We start from the raw sequence: 21,762 nt of genomic DNA on the forward strand, positions 1-21,762 counted from the left end.
CACTAGTCCCACCTGCCTGTGTTTGGTCCATATCCCTCCAAACCTGTCCTATCCATGTACCCGTCTAACAGTTTCTTCAACGTTGGGATATTCCCAGCCTCAACTACCTCCTCTGGCAGCTCGTTCCATACACACACCACCCTTTGTGTAAATAAAGTTACCTCTCAGATTCCTATTTAATCTTTTCCCCTTCACCTCGAACCTATGTGCTCTGGTGCCCGACTCCCCTACTCTGGGCATGTATCTAGCTGGTCTATTCCTCTCATGCATGTGTCAGAACAGGATTCTCAAGAGGGTTTTATTATACATTATACAAAAAGGAAGTACAAGAAGAGTTCTAACATGTGCTTTTAAAAGGGAGTACAAACAGTACAAAACATGTTAAAGGTTAACTGGGACAAAGGCAAATGTAGAGGGCTTGCTCCGGAGGCTGCGGAGGCTGAACTGCCCATTCTGCAGCTCCGTTGCCACCATACAGGCCTCCTCTCATCAAACACAGTCCACAAGTCAGAGCCGAGCATTGTCAGGTAGGGGGTGCAGGCAGCAGGGGATGGGGTCAATTAGAATCCATGGACTTTGAGTTGCTCTTCCTTCACAATGCCAACCTGCAGGTCAAATGAAACGGCAGCTTTAGTAAACATAGAAACATAGACAATAGGTGCAGGAGTAGAGGCCATTCGGCCCTTCGAGCCTGCACCGCCATTCAATATGATCATGGCTGATCATCCAACTCAGTATCCTGTACCTGCCTTCTCTCCATACCCTCTGATCCCTTTAGCCACAAGGGCCACATCTAACTCCCTCTTAAATATAGCCAATGAACTGTGGCCTCGACTACCCTCTGTGGCAGAGAGTTCCAGAGATTCACCACTCTCTGTGTGAAAAAAGTTCTTCTCATCTCAGTTTTAAAGGATTTCCCCCTTATCCTTAAGCTGTGACCCCTTGCCCTGGACTTCCCCAACATCGGGAGCAATCTTCCTGCATCTAGCCTGTCCAACCCCTTAAGAATTTTGTAAGTTTCTATAAGATCCCCTCTCAATCTCCTAAATTCTAGAGAGTATAAACCAAGTCCATCCAGTCTTTCTTCATAAGACAGTCCCGACATCCCAGGAATCAGTCTGGTGAACCTTCTCTGCACTCCCTCTATGGCAATAATGTCCTTCCTCAGATTTGGAGACCAAAACTGTACGCTACACTCCAGGTGTGGTCTCACCAAGACCCTGTACAACTGCAGTAGAACCTCCCTGCTCCTATACTCAAATCCTTTTGCTATGAAAGCTAACATACCATTCGCTTTCTTCACTGCCTGCTGCACCTGCATGACTACATTCAATGACTGGTGTACCATGACACCCAGGTCTCGCTGCATCTCACCTTTTCCTAGTCGGCCACCATTTAGATAATAGTCTACTTTCCTGTTTTTGCCACCAAAATGCATAACCTCACACTTATCCACATAACATCCCACATTCTTCCCAGTTGACTGGAGTTTATTGTCACGTGTACAGAGGTACAGTGAAAAGCTTCTGTTGCGTGCTATGCACTCATCGGAAAGACAATGGAGCCGTTTACAGTGGACAGATACATAAGGGAACGCAGACAAAAGTGCTGGAGAAACTCAGTGGGTGCAGCAGCATCTATGGAGCGAAGGAAATAGGCAACGTTTCGGGCCGAAACCCTTCTTCAGACTGATGTAGGGTGGGGGGGGAGAGCAGAAAGGAGAAAGGAAGAGGAGGAGCCAGTGGGCTGAGGGAGAGCTGAGAAGGGGAGGAGACAGCAAAGACTACCAGAAATTGGAGAATTCAATGTTCATGCCGCTGGGGTGCAGACTGCCCAAGCGGAATACGAGGTGCTGCTCCTCCATTTTCCGGTGGTGCTCACCCTGGCCATGTAGGAGGAGACCCTGGACAGAGAGGTCAGATTCGGAATGGGAGGGGGAGTTGAAGTGCTGAGCCACCGGGAGATCAGGTTGGTTAATGCGGACATGAGATGGGAATAACGTTTAGTACCAGTTGATAATTAAAGAAATATTGCTGAAGGAGGAGCCATTTAAAAGGGTGGGGCATCGCACGCCTCAGCACTGGTGAGTAAGGCAAGGCAGCGCCTTTACCACCTCAGGCAACTGAGGAAATTCAGAGTGTCTCCGAGGATCCTCCAGTGCTTCTACGCAGCGGCGGTGGAAAGCATCTTGTCCGGGAACATTACCATCTGGTTTGGGAATTGCTCTGCCAAGGACAAGAAGGCTCTGCAGAGAGTAGTGCGTTCGGCCGAACATATGGGAACTTCACTCGCCCCTCCTGCAGGAACTATACAACAGGAGGTGCAACTCCAGAGCAAATAAAATCATGGGAGACCCCTTCCACCCCTGCAACGGACTGTTCCAGCTGCTACGGTCAGGCAAACGCCTCCGTTGCCATGCGGTGAGAACGGAGAGGTTGAGAAGGAGTTTCTTCCCAGAGGCAATTCGGACTGTAAACGCCTATCTCACCAGGGACTAACTCTACAGAACGTTTTTCCTTCCATTATTTATTATGAAAAAGAATATGTGTGTTATGATTGTGTTTATAATTTGTTTGGTTGTTTTGTTGTTTGTCTTTTGCACAAAAGTCCGCAAGCATTGCCACTTTCATTTCACTGCACATCTCGTATGTGTATGTGACAAATAAACTTGACTTGACTTGACCACCTCCTGGGGGCGAGAGGGAGGGAATTCCCAACCCAGGTCCACAAGGTGTTGGCGGACACGATATTGGATTAATTTAATGTAGTGATACGGCACGGACAACAGAATGGATGCCGTCCAGCGATCCCTGCACATCAAGCCTACCTGACACATTCGGGACAATTTACACTTTCATTCAGCCAATTAACCTACAAACCTGCACGTCGCTGGAGTGTGGGAGGAAACCGGAGCTTCCCGGAGAAAACCCACGCACACACACATACAAAAACACACACACACACACACACACACACACACACACACACACACACACATACAGACAGACAAAATGCTGGAGTAACTCAGCAGGTTCGGCAACATCTCTGGAGAAGATGGATAGGTGATGTTATAAGGGATTGTGTGACTTTGTTAGCAAACCAGAACCATGGCTCAGGATTCCAGCATCAGCAGTTCATTGTGCCTCCATTATAGTACACGTCCACCACTGTTTTTCCAGCGCTCTTGGTTCCAGAGCCTTTATGGATGAACCGATTTGCCAGGCACCTCCGCGAGGAGTCCAACGGAACTGGGATGGTCCAACTAGGCTGCCGAGTAACTGGGATAACCGGGAAAATCGGCATTGGGACCGGATCTGCCACTCCAGCCTTGCCAGAGTCCTGGAGCCCCGGACAGAGGTGACTGATCGGCACGGAAGTCCCACTGCCTTACCCAGCCCAGGCCCCAACCTAGAAAATAGGTGCAGGAGGAGGCCATTTGGCCCTTCGAGCCAGCACGGCCAGCGGTGTGGGCTCTTGTGATTTAAGGACAAGTTGCTGGACAATTGACCGTGGAGCTGCATTCGCCATTTTAAGGGCGTAGAAATCCGTTACAAGATGACTTCCATTGACAGATCAACTTGTATGTAGTTTTGTGAAGCAGTTATTACCTCCACCAGGAACTTGCAGATGTTCTTGCGCTGGTCTCCTTGCAGCTGGATCACCTCCCCGTACTCTGGATGTTCGATCACAGTGCCATTGCAGGCAAATTGCTGCAAGAACAGCACAGCTTAGTTTAGTTTAGAGATACAGCGCGGAAACAGGCCCTTCAGTCCACCACGACCAGCGATCCCCGCACACTAACACTATCCTCTACACACTAGGGACAACTTATTATTTCACCGAAGCCACTTATCCTACCAACCTGCATGTCTTTGGAGTGTGGGAGGAAACCGGAGCACCCAGAGAAAACCCACACAGGTCACGGGCAGAACAGACAAACTCCGTACAGACAGCACCGTAGTCAGGATTGAACCTGGGTCTCTGGCGCTGTGAGGCAGTGGCTACCGCTGCAACAGATGGTCATATTATCTGTGGCCATCTCCCCGTAGGCTCTGACTTTCCAGAGAAAATGATCCAAGTTTGTCCAACCTCCCATTCATTATTTGGGTGGTTTCCCACCAAAACCACCCAGGTACTTTCCCCTGCACCTGTCCCTTTACCTCCCCCCCTCAACTCCATCCAAGGACCCAAGCAGTCTTTCCAGGTGAGGCAGAGGTTCACCTGCACCTCCTCCAACCTCATCTACTGCATCCGCTGCTCCAGGTGTCAACTTCTCTACATCGGCGAGACCAAGCGCAGGCTCGGCGATCGTTTAGCTTAACACCTCCGCTCAGTCCGCCTCAACCTACCTGATCTCCCGGTGGCTCAGCACTTGAACTCCCCCTCCCATTCCCAATCTGACCTCTCTGTCCTGGCCCTCCTCCATTGTCAGAGTGAGGCCCAGCGCAGATTGGAGGAACAGCACCCCATATTCCGCTTGGGTGGACATTGACCTCAGATAGCCCTTGCTTCCTCTTTCCATCCCCTTCCCAGTTCTCCCACTAGTCTTACAGTCTCCGACTAGATTCTATCTTTGTCCCGTCCCCACCCCCGACATCAGTCTGAAGAAGGGTCTCAACCCGAAAAGGGTCTCAATCCTTCTCTGCAGAGATGCTGCCTCATCTGCTGAGTTACTCCAGCATTGTGTCGACCTTTGATTTAACCCAGTATCTGCAGTTCGTCCTTATACCCGATACCCTGTAATTCTGGCATCATTCTGGTAAACCTCTGCTGCACCCTCTCCAAAGTCTCCATGTCCTGATGTAATGGAGAGGCCAGATCTACACAAAGTACTGGAAACTCAAATCTGGCATCATGTGTGGGGAGAAACTCATGGTTTGTTTCTACCAACACTGCAGGAGAGAAGGGCCGCAGATGAAGACATAACAGTGATAACACTGTTATCAGTGTTATCACAAGGGACGACAGATGGCGCAATGGGCTAAGTGTTCGGCTGGGGACCGGAAGGTAGCCGGTTCGAATCCCGCTTGGAATGCATACTGTCGTTGTGTCCTTGGGGCAAGACACTTCACCCACCTTTGCCTGTGTGTAAATGTAATGTAATTATGTGAAGCACTTTGGGGTCAATGCAAGTTGACTCAAAATGTGCTATATAAATAAGATTATTATTATTATTATTATTATTATTATTATTATTATTATTATTATAACACTCTCTCCACAAGGTTGCCCGACTTGCTGCATTTTTGATTTCTTTCAGTTTGATTTTTCATTCCATTAATATCCTTGTTTAGTCTAAAACCTTTCTCGGCTCAATTTCTAAACTTCCCATCTCACACTTACATTCAAACCAGGACCTCAAGTTCTGGGACACTAACACGAGTTATGAATGAAACACCCAAACCAAAAGTCACCTACAACCGGGTAACTGCTCGATGACAAAGATTCCAACCACAGGGGTCTGAAGTTTCCATGAGGTTGGCTACAAACTCCCCCCAACTTTGCCTTGTACCTCAGTTTACAATAGCAACGGTTGCTGTGAGATTAACTCTGACAGTAACGTACACAGAATATTAATACAGCATGGCAATAGGTCCATCAACCCACCACGTCCTACCTTCATAAGATCTGGGAGCAGAACTAGGCCATTCGGCCCATCAAGTCCATTCCGCTATTTAATCATTTTTTTTATCATCAATCTACACACAATACCTCATAATAAACAAGTGAAAACAGGGGTTTAGAAATGTTTGCAAAGTAATTGAAAAGAAATAACTGAAATATCACATTTACACAAGTATTCAGACCCTTTAGTCAGTACTTTGTTGAGGCACCTTTGGCAGCGATTACAGCCTCAAGTCTTCTTGGGTATGATGCTACAAGCTTGGCACACCTGTATTTGGGTAATTTCTCCCATTCTTCTCTGCAGATCTTCTCAAGCTCAGATTCAGATTCAGATTCAATTTTAATTGTCATTGTCAGTGTACAGTACAGAGACAACGAAATGCATTTAGCATCTCCCTTGAAGAGCGACATAGCAAACGATTTGAATAAAAAATAAATAATAAGTGTCCGGGGGGGGGGGTGATTGGCAGTCACCGAGGTACGTTGTTGAGTAGAGTGACAGCCGCCGGAAAGAAGCTGTTCCTCGACCTGCTGGTTCGGCAACGGAGAGACCTGTAGCGCCTCCCGGATGGTAGGAGGGTAAACAGTCCATGGTTGGGGTGAGAGCAGTCCTTGGCGATGCTGAGCGCCCTCCGCAGACAGCGCTTGCTTTGGACAGACTCAATGGAGGGGAGCGTGGAACCGGTGATGCGTTGGGCAATTTTCACCACCCTCTGCAGTGCCTTCCGGTCGGAGACAGAGCAGTTGCCATACCATACTGTGATGCAGTTGGTAAGGATGCTCTCGATGGTGCAGCGGTAGAAGTTCACCAGGATCTGAGGAGACAGATGGACCTTCTTCAGTCTCCTCAGGAAGAAGAGACGCTGATGAGCCTTCTTGATCAGAGTAGAGGTATTGTGGGTCCAAGAGAGGTCATCGGAGATGTTGACTCCCAGGAACCTGAAGCTAGAAACACGTTCCACCTCCGTCCCGTTAATGTGGATGGGGGTGTGCGTGCCACCTCTGGACTTCCTGAAGTCTACAATGAGCTCCTTGGTCTTCTTGGAGTTAAGGGCCAGGTTGTTGTCAGCGCACCATGCTGCTAAGTGCTGGACCTCCTCCCTGTAGGCCAGCTCATCGTTGTTGCTGATGAGGCCAATCACCGTTGTATCATCTGCATACTTGATGATGGTGTTAGTACCATGTACAGGTGTGCAGTCATAGGTGAAGAGGGAGTAGAGGAGGGGGCTCAGCACACAGCCCTGAGGAACGCCGGTGTTCAGGGTGAGGGTTGAAGAGGTGTGCTTGTCTAACCTCACAGACTGGGGTCTGTTGGTTAGAAAGTCCAGTATCCAGTTGCAGAGGGAGGGGTCGATGCCCAGGTTACCGAGTTTGGTGATCAGTTACCGAGTTTGGTGATCAGCTCTGTCAGGTTGGGTGGGGAGCGTCGATGTACAGCTATTTTCAGAGATGTTCGATCGGGTTCTGGCTGGGCCACTCAAGGACATTCACAGACTTGTCATGAAGACACTCCTGCATTGTCTTGGCAGTGTGCTTAGGGTCGTTTTCCTGTTGGAAGGAGAAACTCTGCCCCAATCTGAGGTCCTGAATGCTCAGGAGCAGGTTTTTATCAAGGATCTCTCTGTACTTTGCTCCGTTCATTTTTCCCTCGATCGTGACTAGTCTACCAGTTCCTGCCGCTGAAAAACATCCCCACAGCATGATGCTGTCACCACCATGCTTCACCTTAGGTACGGTATTGGCCAGGTGATGAGCGGTGCCTGGTTTGCTCCAGACGTGACACTTGGCATTCAGGCCAAAGAGTTCAATCTTGGTTTCATCTGACCGGAGAATCTTGTTAAGGAGCCTTTTGGCAAACTCCAAGCGATCTGTCATGTGCCTTTTACTGAGTGGCTTCCATCTGGCCACTCTACCATAAAGGCCTGATTGGTGGAGTGTTGTAGATATAGTTGTCCTTCTGGAAGGTTCCACAGAGGAACTCTGGAGCTCTGTCAGAGTGACCATTGGGTTCTTGGTCACCTCCCTGACCAAGGCCCTTGTCCCCAGATTGCTCAGTTTGGCCGGGCGGCCAGCTCAATGAAGAGTCCTGGTGGTTCCAAAGTTCTTCCATTTAAGAATGACGGAGGCCACTGTGCTCTTCAGGACCTGCAATGCTGCCAAAATTGTTTTATACCCTTCCCCAGAACTGTGTCTCGACACAATCCTGTCTCGGACGTCTCCGGCCAATTCCTTCGTCTTCATGGCTTGGTTTTAGCTCTGACATGCACTGTCAACTGTGGGACCTTATATAGACAGGTGTGTGCCTTTCCAAATCATGTCCAATCAATTTAATTTACCACTGGTGGACTCCAATCCACTTGTAGAAACATCTCAAGGATAATCAATGGAAACAGGATGAACCCAAGCTCAATTCTGAGTTTCATAGCAAAGGGTCTGAATACTTATGTAAATGTGATATTTCAGTTATTTATACTTAATTACTTTGCAAAAATTTCTAGACACCTGTTTTTGCTTCTTCATTCTGGGGTATTGTGTGTAGATTGGGGATTAAAAAAAATGAGTTTAATCAATTTTAAAATAAGGCTGTAGCGTAACCAAATGTTGAAAAAGTGCAGGGGTCTGAAAACTTTCTGAATGCACTGAATGACAAATAAAAGTACCAGACGGTGCCCATGACCTCTGGTATTCGACATTTACACCCTGGGAAAAGGATTGCCAATGTACCCCAATCCAGACAACATCTGCAGAATCCCTTCTGTATCCCCATGTAATGCAGCCACCAGAACTACACAATAGGTGCAGGAGTAGGCCATTCAGCCCTTCGAGCCAGCACCGCCATTCAATGTGATAGAAACATAGAAAATAGGTGCAGGAGTAGGCCATTCGGCCCTTCGAGCCTGCACCGCCATTCAATATGGTCATGGCTGATCATCCAACTCAGTACCCCGTACCTGCCTTCTCTCCATACCCTCTGATCCCCTTAGCCACAAGGGCCACATCTAACTCCCTCTTAAATATAGCCAATGAACTGGCCTCGACTACCCTCTGCGGCAGAGAGTTCCAGAGATTCACCACTCTCTGTGTGAAAGAACTCTGTTCTTCTCATCTCGGTTTTAAAGGATTTCCCCCTTATCCTTAAGCTGTGACCCCTTGTCCTGGACTTCCCTAACATTGGGAACAATCTTCCTGCATCTAGCCTGTCCAACCCCTTAAGAATTTTGTAAGTTTCTATAAGATCCCCTCTCAATCTCCTAAATTCTAGAGAGTATAAACCAAGTCTATCCAGTCTTTCTTCATAAGACAGTCCTGACATCCCAGGAATCAGTCTGGTGAACCTTCTCTGCACTACCTCCGAGCTGATCATCCACAATCAGTACCCCGTTCCTGCCTTCTCCCCATATCCCCTGACTCAGCTATCTTTAAGAGCCCTATCTAGCTCTCTCTTGAAAGCATCCAGAGAACAGTTCCGAGGCAGAGAATTCCACAACAATACACAACTATAATACTCAATAGATCGACACAAAAGCTGGAGTAACTCAGACAGCATCTCTGGAGAAATGAAGAGGTGGGATTTTGGCTCGAGGCCCTTCTTCAGACAGAGTATGGGGAAAGGGAGATGAGAGATATACAGAACAAATGAATGAAAGATATACAATGAAGTACCGATGATGAAGGGAACAGGCCAAATCTCTGGAACTCTCTGCCACAGAGGGTAGTTGAGGCCAGTTCATTGGCTATATTTAAGAGGGAGTTAGATGTGGCCCTTGTGGCTAAGGGGATCAGAGGGTATGGAGAGAAGGCAGGGATGCGATACTGAGTTGGATGATCAGCCATGATCATATTGAATGGCGGTGCAGGCTCGAAGGGCCTAATGGCCTACTCCTGCACCTAATTTCTATGTTTCTATGTTAGCCGAGACCTCGGTGAGAACCAGTTGCGGACTATGAGACTCTACAGGACAGCTTTGAAGTTAATACACCAACTAGGGAGGGGGAGGGGCAGGGAGAGAGGGGATTCAAGGGTAACTTGAAGTTAGATAAATCAACATTCATACCCCTGGGTTGTAAGCTGCATAATGGGAAATACAAGATGCTGTTCCTCCAATTTGCATTTGGTCTCAGTCTGACAATGGAGGTGGCCCAGGACAGAAAGGTCAACTTACAAGGGCTAGCATGGCCCATGCCTCATGTAGGGCAGAAGGGTTTTACCTTTTTGAAGTGCCTGACGAGCTTCTTCTTGTCATACTCATCAGCAATGCCTTGGACGGTGGTGAGGGTTTTCCGACCGTTCCTCTGTTGGATCCTTATGTGAATATAGTCTTCAGTCCCAGATGGGAGGAGATCATCACCCTTAAGTGCATCAGCAAAGGGGTCTGCAACGGCAATAGAGTCACAGTGTGGAAACAGGCCCTTCATCCCAACTCACACAAACCAACCAACATTTTTTTTTCCCCCACACAGTAAATCTGTGGAATTCTCTGCCACAGAAAGTAGTTGAGGCCACACAGTTCATTGGCTATATTTAAGAGGGAGTTAGATGTGGCCCTTGTGGCTAAAGGGATCAGGGGGTATGGAGAGAAGGCAGGTACAGGATACCGAGATGGTTGAACAGCCATGATCATATTGAATGGCGGTGCAGGCTTAAAGGGCCGAATGGCCTACTCCTGCACCTATTTTCTATGTTTCTAACATGCTCCGTCTGCACTAGTCCCACCTGCCCATGTTTGGCCCATACCCCTCTAAACCTGGCTAATTGTCCCTGCCTCAACTACCTCCTCCAGCAGCTCGTTCCACACACCCACCACCCCCCAAGAAAAGGTTACCCCTCAGATTCCGATTAAATCTTTCTCCATTCACGTGAAACTAAGCAGTCTAGCCCTCGATTCCCCTACTCTGGGCCAGAGACTCTGTGACTCCACCCGATCTATTCCTCTCATGATTTTATACACCTCTATAAGATCACCACTCATCTTCCTGTGCTCCAGCGAATAGTTCCAGCCTGCTCAACCTCTCCTTATAACTCAGACCCTAATGGCTCCTATACAGTTACAAATGCATTGAAAAAATTTCCAAAACTTAATGTTGGAAACTGGGGAGAATGCAAAGTGGAGAAACTTCCTCTTGGAGAAGATGCAAAAGATGCAAGGTTGGACAATAGCCTCAACACGAGAGGCATCACCCAACCAAGCGGGAGAGCTGCCGTCTCAAAATACCAGAAACCCAGGTTTAATCCCAACGTCGGGTGCTGCCTACGTGGAGTTTGCACGTTCCCCGTTATCGCATGGGTTTCAATAGACAATAGGTGCCGGAGTAGGCCATTCGGCCCTTCGAGCCAGCACCACCATCCAATGCGATAATTTCCTCCAAGTGTTCTGGTTTCCTCCCACATCCCAAAGATGTGTAGGTTTGTAGGTTAATTGACCTCTGTAAATTGCTCCTAGCGCATAGGGAGTGGATGCAAGGGGGGAGGGGGAAGAAATAGAAAAAAGCTGTTTTGCAAGAAAACAGTTACATGTAACCTCCCTGCAACATGTGCCAAGGTACAGCTTTTCATTGTCCCTCAGTACACACAACCATAAACTAAACTAAAACAATTGCAAACGGGTGATCGATGATTGGAATGGGCTTGGTGGGCCAAAGGGCCTGTTTCCCATGCTCTATCTTTCCATCAAAACCAGAGGGAGAGAGAGAATACAGGAACACACCAATAACCCACCACCACGACGAGAGAAATCCCCAAACATTCAGCATCTGGATCACCAAGGCCCCCAAGTTCCTCAGTCTGAACAAGGGTCTCGACACAAAACGTCACCTATTCCTTTTCTCCACAGATGCTCCCTGACCCGCTGAGTTACGCAAGCATTTTGTGTCTATCCCCAATTCCCACACTTCCTGGAGAATGTTAACATCATAAGACAACGGGCAGCAGCAGCAGCACAGCTGGAAGAGCCTTGGGTTTCAGCCCGAAACGTTGCCCATTTCCTTCGCTCCATAGATGCTGCTGCACCCGCTGAGTTTCTCCAGCACTTTTGTCTACCTTCGATTTTCCAGCATCTGCAGTTCCTTCTTAAAGCCTCTTTTTTTTTTTTTTTTTTTAAATAGCTACAAGTTTACTTTTGTTCCTTGCAAACTAAAATGACGAAAGACTATGTTTCATTGTTTGCCAGAGTATCATTGCCCAGGTTTCTCTACGACCAGTCACTTGCTAGTTTCATGGCCGCGACATGAAATTGACAGACAATGGTGCAAGGCCACTGCAGGGAGGTTACATGGTAACAGTGTTTTCTTCCAAGGCAGCTTTTTTTACTGCATGACAGTTTCCAAAGTTAATTAATTGCCTACTAAACTCCCAATGAAAACAACATTACACCAACAATTACATCCAATTATCACAGATTATCAAGGTAATGTTTCACAATCCATTACCCACTTTTAGCTTACCAGCATTGCAGAAACATCCCTTGTTGATTGAAAGATACAACATGGAAACAGGCCCTTCAGCCCACCAACCCTTGATACACACATTCAAACTATTCTATGTTATCTCACATTTTCCCCATTCACTCCTAACAGTTGTAGAGGGTCAACAATCAATCTACAAACCCACTTGTCTTTGGGATGTGGGAGGAAACCAGAGCAACTCAGAGGAAATCCACACAATCACAAGGATTGCGATATATATACACAACACACCTTTTCTTTTCCCTCTCTCGTTTGTCATATGATATTACATTTACATATTCTGTTGTGCTGCAGCAAGTAAGAATGGGCATATGCCAATAAAACACTCTCGACTCTCTCTCTTGACTCTTGGAGATCATGCAAACTCCACACAGCCAGCACCAGGGGGCAGGATCGAACCCACATCTCCGGCACTGTGAGGCGGCATCTTCACAGGTTAGTTTAGTTTGGATTAGAGTTACACGAGCCAAAGTACAGTGAAGAACTTCTTGTTGCGCGCTACCCAGTCCGCAGCAATGTTACACAGGAAGACTATCATCGAATAGAGACACAACATGATGATGCAACTCCAGCACTTTGTTTCTATCTTGGTTGTAAATCCGGCATCTGCACAGTTCCTTCCCACACAGCGATTACAATCGAGCCGTGACCGTCCACAGTGTACAGATACAGGATAAAGGGACAGATGTCCAGTGCAAGATAGACATTCAATTAACTTTAGTGCGGGCTGCAGCAGAGCTGGGCTGGAGCCGCCCCGCCACGTCCCCGTCCCGTCCCGTCCCATCGCGTCCCTGCCCGTCCCATCCCGTCCCGTCCCTACCCTGCCCCGTCCCGTCCCGTCCCGTCCCTACCCCCTGCCCCGTCCCTGTCCCTGCCCTGTCCCATCCCGTCCCGTCCCATCCCGTCCCGTGTCCCATCCCGTCCCGTCCCTACCCTGCCCCGTCCCATCCCGTCCCGTCCCTCCCTACCCTGCCCCGTCCCTACCCTGCCCCGTCCCATCCCGACCCGTCCCTGCCCTGTCCCGTCCCGTCCCGTCCCGTCCCGGACTCACCGAAGCTGTGCAGGTTCTGGCAGGCGGACATACGCCGTGGCGGGCGGGTGTGAGCGAGTGTGCTGGAGGGAGGCGATGCGGTGCTGGGTCGCGGTGGGTTGCAGCGGGTCGCGGTGGGTTGCAGCGGGTCGCGGTGGGTTGCAGCGGGTCGCGGTGCTGGGTCGTGGCGGGTCGCGGTGCTGGGTCGCGGTGGGTTGCAGCGGGTCGCGGTGCGCGCGCGGCGTGTACGGATCCTACTCCTGCTCTGCCCGCTCGCTGCGGACTGCGCCGCCCACCGCCACCGCGCCCTTATATAGACAGCGCCACGCCCGCCCTACGTCACCAACGCCCCACGCGTCAGCGGCCCTGTGACGCGGAGCGACGGGTGTTGCTGACCCCACGTTGCCGCCCGCTGGCATGTGACGTCACGTACAGGGCGGCTCGCCCCGCCCTTGGCCCCGCCCCTGGCCCCGCCCCTAGCCACACACCCCTGGCCCCGCCCCTTTACTCGGTTTTTTTCTTTTTCTTTTCCTTGTTCCTGGTTATTTGTCACAGAGTGAAATACAACATATTTTGCCCAAATGGCCCGCACCGGCCCGCACCGGCCCGCACCGGCCCACACCGGCCCACACCGGCCCGACTGGCCCGCACCGGCCCGCACCGGCCCGCACCGGCCCGCACCGGCCCACACCGGCCCGACTGGCCCGCACCGGCCCGCACCGGCCCGCACCACCGCCAGACTGGCCCGCACCGGCCCACACCGGCCCGCACCGGCCCACACCGGCCCACACCGGCCCACACCGGCCCGACTGGCCCACACCGGCCCGCACCGGCCCGCACCGGCCAGACTGGCCCGCACCGGCCCACACCGGCCCACACCGGCCCAACCGGCCCACACCGGCCCACACCGGCCCAACTGGCCCACACCGGCCCAACTGGCCCACACCGGCCCAACCGGCCCACACCGGCCCACACCGGCCCACACCGGCCACATCGGCCCAACTGGCCCGCACTGGCCCCCACCGGCCCACACCGGCCCACACACGGCCCACACCGGCCCACACCGGCCCACACCGGCCCAACTAGCCCGCACTGGCCCCCACCGGCCCACACCGGCCCAACTGGCCCGCACCGGCCCACACCGGCCCACACCGGCCCACACCGGCCCACACCGCCCAACTGGCCCGCACCGGCCCCCACCAGCCCACACCGGCCCAACTGGCCCGCACCGGCCCAACTGGCCCGCACCGGCCCACACCGGCCCGCACCGGCCCACACCGGCCCGCACCGGCCCACACCGGCCCACACCGGCTCAACTAGACCACACCGGCCCGCACCGGCCCACACCGGCCCACACCGTGCCACACCGGCCCCACACCGGCCCACACCGGCCCACAACGGCCCAACTAGCCCGCACCGGCCCACACCGGCCCACACCGGCCCAACTGGCCCACACCGGCCCGCACCGGCCCAACTGATAGGCGGCGCAACTCTCGTCAGCAGCGGCCTCTGCAGCCCGTCCGCGTTTTTATTATTTTTTGTCTATGTTTATATGTAGTTTTTGTTATTTTTTGTTGGGGTGTGTGTGTGTGTGGGGGGGTGGGAGGGAGGGGGCAACTTTTAAATCTCTCCCTGCACGGGAGACCCGACCTTTTCTTTGTCGGGTCTCCGTTGTCGTTGGGGCTGCAATGAGGAGCGGCCTCCAACAGGAGAAGACCGGGGACTCAGGTGCCGACTCACCTCACCGTCGCGGAGCTGGCCGAGTCCGGAGCGGGTGGAGCGGTGGAGGAGCGCTGCTGCTGCTGCTGCTGCTGCTGATTCGGAGGCTGCAACTGCGGGTCTGCGGACGGCGGCACCGGGAGCCTGGAGGGAGACCGCTTTTCAGGACTCCTGCAACGGCGACTTCTCCCGCCCGAGTTGCGGGGTCGAACAGCTCCTGGAGCGGGGCCTAACATCACTGCCCCACGCGGCTTGGAATGGCCGCGGGACTCTGCGAGCGCACGCCGGGGGCTCTAACACCAAGACCCGGTGTGCGACCTCGCACCCCCCGGCGTGGCTTTAATGGCCGCGGGACAATCGCCATCGCCAGCCGGGGGCTTTGACTTTGACTCTGATATCGGGGGGGGGGTAGGGGGGGGGGGGGGTGCAGTGGAGAGATAAGTTTTTTTTGACCTTCCATCACAGCAATGTGATGGATGTTTATGTAAAATGTAAATTATGTTGTGTTTGGGGTCTATTTGTTTGTAATGTATGGCTGCAGAAACGGCATTTCGTTTGGACCTCAAGGGGTCCAAATGACAATTAAATTGACTATTGACTGGCCCACACCGGCCAACAATGTCCCAGCTACACTAGTCCCACTTGCCTGCGCTTGGTCCATATCCCTCCAAACATGTCCTATTCATGTACCTGTCTAACTGTTTCTTAAACGTTGGGATAGTCTCTGTACAAAACGTGCCCTCCACATCTTCTTTAATTTCGCCTCTCTCAGTTTAAGATATTTCAATATTGTTTGCAATAAATGTGTAGGTTAACATGTCTACTGAGTTGGATGATCAGCAATTATCATATTGAATGGCGGTGCAGGCTCGAAGGGCCGAATGGCCTACTCATGCACCTATTTTCTATGTTTCTATGTCTACATGTGTAGGGTGCCAGGAGTTATTGGGAGAAGGCAGGAGAATTGGATTGAGGGAAAGATAGATCAGCCATGATTAAATGGCGGAGTAGACTTGATGGGCCGAATTCTGCTTCTAGGACATGAATTTATGAATTTATGAAGTATGATAGTGGAGGGGTTGTGCTAAGGATCGTTGTTGGTGGGGGGATGCAAGGAATCACAGGGTGAACTGGTAAACCCAATGTTTGGGTCAACAACAGGAGAAAACTAGGGGAAGGTCATTAGGGATAGGAATTCCTGGGATCATTCGTGTAAACCTCCTCTGGACCCTCTCCAGAGCCAGCAAATCCTTCCTCAGATATGGTGCCCAAAATGGCTCACAAGACAAGAGGGGTCCCACAAGATGGTCCAACATTTTGCCCAAAGTTGTACCCTAGGTGCTGACCTAGAGCTGTGAACACCATCAGTCGGTCGGCAGGTGATGGACAAATGTGTAATTCAACTGTAACGCCCACAAACATCAAGGAACAGGTAAACAGGCAGATCAGTCTGAAGAAGGGTCTCGACCAGAGGCGTCACCTATTCGTTTTGTTGAGAGGTGCTGCCGGACCTGCTGAGTTACTCCAGCTTTTTGTGTACTTGGGGAGAGGTTAGGGAAGGTGGGTTGATTCAGGTAGGGAGGTGTTGCTGGTGTCTGTGCCCACGTTTCTGTGTCTGGCTTCTCGACCAAAGCTTGAGTGTGGGTGAAGGCCGCAGTGACCAGCGCGCTAATCCCTCCAAATCTGTCACACCAGGCAGCTGCTCGAATTAAACATCAGTAGTTTCTGTTGCGTCTGAACCTCTGTGCTCTTTCCAAAAACGAGGGTACAGTTTCGATTCTCCAACCTCTTTTGTGTCGAAGGACCTGCAGATGCTGGTTCACAATGCAGCTGGACACAAAATGCTGAAGTAACTCAGCGGGACTGGCAGCGTCTCTGGAGAGAAGGAAATGGGTGCCATTGTGTCTGGACCCGAAACGTCACCCATTCCTTCTCTCCAGACATGCTGCCTGTCCCACTGACTTGGCTTGTACTTGCTAGAATTTAGAAGATTGAGGGAGGATCTTATCGAAACTTACAAAATTCTTAAGGGGTTGGACAGGCTTGATGCAGGAAGATTGTTCCCGATGTTGGGGAAGTCCAGAACAAGGGGACACAGTTTAAGGATAAGGGGGAAATGTTTTAGGACTGAGATGAGAAAAACATTTTTCACACAGAGAGTGGTGAATCTGTGGAATTCTCTGCCACAGAATATAGTTGAGGCCACAGTTCATTGGCTATATTTAAGAGGGAGTTAGATGTGGCCCTTGTGGCTAAAGAGATCAGGGGGTATGGAGAGAAGGCAGGGATGGGATACTGAGTTGGATGATCAGCCATGATCATATTGAATGGCGGTGCAGGCTCGAAGGGCCGAATGGCCTCTACTCCTGCACCTATTGTCTATGTTTCTATGAGTTATTCCAGGTTTTTGTGTCTGTCTCCAACCTGCACTACCGTACACAGTGGCTGTTTATTGAAGGTGAAGGTAAGTCACTGTTTGTTCAGTGTTTACTCCACACCTGGAGACTGCCTGGCGGAGAGATCGGAATCTAGTCATGCTGATCACTCCCTACAATTACACACAGATTGTACAATATTCAATCTGGGCTTGCCTGGAGCTGTTGTGTAAAACAGGTCCCATCGCTCCACACCCTGTTCCCAGGGAACCGAGACAAACATCAACTGCTGCCAGTGGATCATCCATCCAATCGATGAAAGATGTAGGCTGATGTGCCAAGGCTTGTTGGTCTTCCAGTGTCAGGAGACTGGTGCAGGATGCAGGATGCAGGGTGCAGGGTGTCAGGGTGCAGGGTGTCAGGGTGCAGGGTGTCAGGGTGCAGGGTGCAAGCAACATGTCCAATCTACACTAGTCCCCTATGCCCACCCCGACCAACATGTCCCATCTACACTGGTCCCACCTGCCCACCCCAACCAACATGTCCCATCTACACTAATCCCACCCCAACCAACATGTCCCATCTACACTAGTCCCACCTGCCCACCCCAACCAACATGTCCCATCTACACTAATCCCACCCCGACCAACATGTCCCATCTACACTAGTCCCACCTGCCCACCCCGACCAACATGTCCCATCTACACTAATCCCACCCCGACCAACATGTCCCATCTACACTAGTCCCACCCTGACCAACATGCCCCATCTACACTAGTCCCACCCCCCCCCGACCAACATGTCCCATCTACCCTAGTCCCACCTGCCCACCCCCCCCCAACATGTCCCATCTACACTAGTCCCCCCGGCCCACCCCAACCAACATGTCCCATCTACACTAGTCCCAACCGGCCACCACCAGTAACATCCCCATCTACACTAGTCCCACCTGCCCACATGCCCCATCTCCACTAGCCCCACCCCGCCCAACATGCCCCATCTACACTAGCGCCACCCTGACCAACATGCCCCATCTACACTAGTCGCCCCGACCAACATGTCCAATCTACACTAGTCCCACCCAACCAACATGCCCCATCTACACTAGTCCCACCCCGACCAACATGCCCCATCTACACTAGTCCCAGCCCCGACCAACATGTCCCATCTACACTAGTCCCACCCCGACCAACATGCCCCATCTACACTAGTCCCACCTGCCCACCCCGACCAACATGCCCCATCTACACTAGTCCCACCCCAACCAACATGCCCCATCTACACTAGTCCCACCCCCAACCAACATGCCCCATCTACACTAGTCCCACCCCAACCAACATGCCCCATCTACACTAGTCCCACCCCAACCAACATGCCCCATCTACACTAGTCCCACCCCGACCAACATGCCCCATCTACACTAGTCCCACCCCACCAACATGCCCCATCTACACTAGTCCCACCCCGACCAACATGCCCCATCTACACTAGTCCCACCCCAACCAACATGCCCCATCTACACTAGTCCCACCCCAACCAACATGCCCCATCTACACTAGTCCCACCCCAACCAACATGCCCCATCTACACTAGTCCCACCCCGACCAACATGCCCCATCTACACTAGTCCCATCCCGACCAACATGCCCCATCTACACTAGCCCCACCCCCAACATGCCCCATCTACACTAGTCCCACCCCAACCAACATGCCCCATCTACACTAGTCCCACCCCAACCAACATGCCCCATCTACACTAGTCCCACCCCGACCAACATGCCCCCATCTACACTAGCCCCACCCCGACCAACATGCCCCATCTACACTAGTCCCACCCCAACCAACATGCCCCATCTGCACACTAGTCCCACCCAACCAACATGCCCCATCTACACTAGTCCCACCCCAACCAACATGCCCCATCTACACTAGTCCCACCCCGACCAACATGCCCCATCTACACTAGTCCCACCCCGACCAACATGCCCCATCTACACTAGTCCCACCCCCAACCAACATGCCCCATCTACACTAGTCCCACCCCGACCAACATGCCCCATCTACACTAGTCCCCACCCCCCGACCAACATGCCCATCTACACTAGTCCCACCCCAACCAACATGCCCCATCTACACTAGTCCCACCCCGACCAACATGCCCCATCTACACTAGTCCCACTGCCCGTGTTTAGCCCATATCCCTCCAAACCTGCCCAAGTGTTTTTTAAATATTATGATACCTTTATGGCGGAAAGTGATGGATTCTGATTAATGCGGGTGTCAGGGGTTATGGGGAGAAGGCAGGAGAATGGGGTTGAGAGAGAGAGATAGATCAGTCATGATTGAATGGTGGCGTAGACTGGTTGGGCCGAATGGCCTATTTGGTTGGCTTTCAGGTCCAAGGTGGAATGGCATAGAATACTTTATTGTCACATGTGACAAGGCACAGTGAAATTCTTTGCTTGCACACCCAAGATATACAAATATGAGTAAGAAAGAACTACAGATGCTGGTTTAAATCAAAGGTAGACACAAAATGCTGGAGTAACTCAGCGGGTGAGGCAGCATCTCTGGAGGGTCTCAGTCTGAAGAACGGTCTCGACCCGAAACCTCGCCCATTCCTTCTCTCCAGAGATGCTGCCTCACCTGCCGAGTAAAACACAAACGCATCAACGACGTGCTTTTTGCTTAAATCCCTAAAGAGTTCCCACGGTAGACTCACGAGACACTAAGGTAAATGCACGGGCCACTACATTCTTAAAACAAGTTTAAAGGTTTCAATTTTTATCTTCAGCAGTACATTTTACTCGTGGAAAACTTTAAGCATGTTTGAATTTTTCCAAGAGTTAACAAGTTTCACGGGTACCTGCCATTAGCGCCACGAGTCGCTAAGTTGCGTCCACGAGTTCCCACATTCCCGCCACGTTAATTGTACGTACTTATCACGAGTTAAATTTGTTTTGAACTCGGGGTACCTCGTGGGTCAACTCACACCGTGAGACAGGGGTTTATCTCAGCAGAACAGGCATCTCTGGATACAAGGACTGGATGACTTTTCGGGCCGTGACTCTTCTGGATTGTAGGTTAATTGGCTTTGGTGAAAAAATTGCAAAATTGTCCCGTGTGTGTTGGACAGTGCTAGTTGGCGCAGACTTGTTGTCCGAAGGGCCTGGTTCCATGCTGTATCTCGAAAGTAATGTCCACAAGTCTGCTTTGTATGGCCCATTATAGTTTTAATTAAAACTAGATGAAGTGGGACCTGTTGGGTCCCAGTCACACGGGGGGGGGGGGGGGCTGGTCCCCAACGCAACCCGTTCCCCAACGCAATATTCCACCACTCACCCATAGCCCCCAACTGTGCAGGCGTGGCTCACTTCCCCTCATCCCACAGCACTCCCTCCCTCTCCTCTTCACCCTCCCTCTGCTTCTCCCCTCCCTCTCCTTTCCCCCACCCTCATTTACTCCCTCCCTTCATCACTCCTCAGCCCTCTCAACCCCCCTCCTATCCCTCTATCCCCACTCCTCACCTCCCCCTATCCCCTCACCCTCCCTCCTCACCTCCCCCCTCCTTCCCTCCCCACCACCATACCTCCACACCACCACCTCATCTCCTCCTCTCCCCTCTATACCGCAGCTTCCAATTTATAATAATAATAACCTTATTTATATAGCACATTTGTAGTCAACTTGCATTGACCCCAAAGTGCTTCACATAATTACATTACATTACACACAGGCAAAGGTGGGTGAAGTGTCTTGCCCCAAGGACACAACGACAATATGCACTCCAAGCGTGATTCGAACCGGCTACCTTCCGGTCGCCAGCCGAACACTTAGCCCATTGTAACCCCACCCCCCTCTTTCCCCAAGGACACCCCTCTCCCAACCTTCCCACCCCCCCTCTCTCCCACCCCCTCTCCCCCACCTTCCCCTCCTGACACTCCCCCCTCTCGGGATTCGAAACCCCCTCTCCCCACCTTCCGGTCCCCCCCCCCTCTCCCCACCCCGCCCATTGTCTTCCCCCCCACCCCCCACCCCCCGGGCCCCTCCCCCCCCTCTCCCCCCCCCCCCCCCCCCCCCACCCCCCACCCCCCCCCCCCCCACTTCCCGACTCGGCAAAGTGACCAGAGCTGCCCCCTCCACCTGCTGTTGGACCTTGCTGCCGTCTGAGAGCTACCCGGCCCCGCTGCCTCTCTCCACCCTCCAGTTTCAGCACTCCCCTTCCAGTCACCAGGACCCTGATACCAACACTCTCCCTCCACTCACTAAGACCTCAGGCCCAACACTGCCCTTGTCTCACTGGGAACCTTTGTTCCAGCATTCCCCTCCACCCCCTGGGACCCCCATTCCAACACCTCCACTCCATTCACTGGGACTCTGAGTCCAACACTCCCCTCCACCCATCACGTCCCTAGTTCTTCCATTCCTTTCTCTCGTTCTGTTACTTGTACTTATCTGAAACCTACCGGGAAATGAGAATGGACAACTTTTTTTTTTAATGAATGGAATGTGTATTGGAATAAATCTGGAAAAACCACCAACTTCCCGAATG

At 51.7% G+C, this 21,762-nt stretch overlaps 1 protein-coding gene across 2 annotated transcripts; it reads right to left on the minus strand.

Annotated features, from left to right (window-relative positions):
* Positions 1–284: 284 nt before the first annotated feature.
* Positions 285–13,368, minus strand: LOC129710081 (eukaryotic translation initiation factor 1b-like). Of its 2 annotated transcripts, XM_055656794.1 has the most exons (5): positions 13,288–13,368; positions 13,138–13,214; positions 9,834–9,997; positions 3,609–3,710; positions 285–605 (listed from the first exon to the last, which is right to left on the minus strand). In XM_055656794.1, the coding sequence occupies exons 2-5, from the start codon at positions 13,166–13,168 to the stop codon at positions 561–563; spliced, it is 342 nt and encodes a 113-aa protein (XP_055512769.1). In that variant the 5' UTR covers positions 13,169–13,214; positions 13,288–13,368; the 3' UTR covers positions 285–560. The 2 variants fall into 2 exon arrangements, with proteins under 2 accessions (XP_055512769.1, XP_055512768.1); XM_055656793.1 differs by lacking the exon at positions 13,288–13,368 and having other exon boundaries at positions 13,138–13,240.
* Between the last annotated feature and the right edge of the window lie 8,394 nt (positions 13,369–21,762).

Source organism: Leucoraja erinacea, chromosome 27 (assembly GCF_028641065.1).
Source record: "Leucoraja erinacea ecotype New England chromosome 27, Leri_hhj_1, whole genome shotgun sequence".
In the NCBI taxonomy this organism is placed as follows: domain Eukaryota; kingdom Metazoa; phylum Chordata; class Chondrichthyes; order Rajiformes; family Rajidae; genus Leucoraja; species Leucoraja erinaceus.

What these genes read in the sequence shown, in the direction of transcription:
- LOC129710081 (XM_055656794.1), bottom strand. Translation starts at nt 13,168, where the DNA reads ATGTCCGCCTGCCAGAACCTGCACAGCTTCG. An exon ending in CCAGAACCTGCACAGCTTCG is followed by an intron (nt 9,998 to 13,137) that starts GTGAGTCCGGGA and finishes TTGCCGTTGCAG; the next exon opens with ACCCCTTTGCTGATGCACTT. An exon ending in TCTGCAAGTTCCTGGTGGAG is followed by an intron (nt 606 to 3,608) that starts GTAATAACTGCT and finishes TTTGACCTGCAG; the next exon opens with GTTGGCATTGTGAAGGAAGA.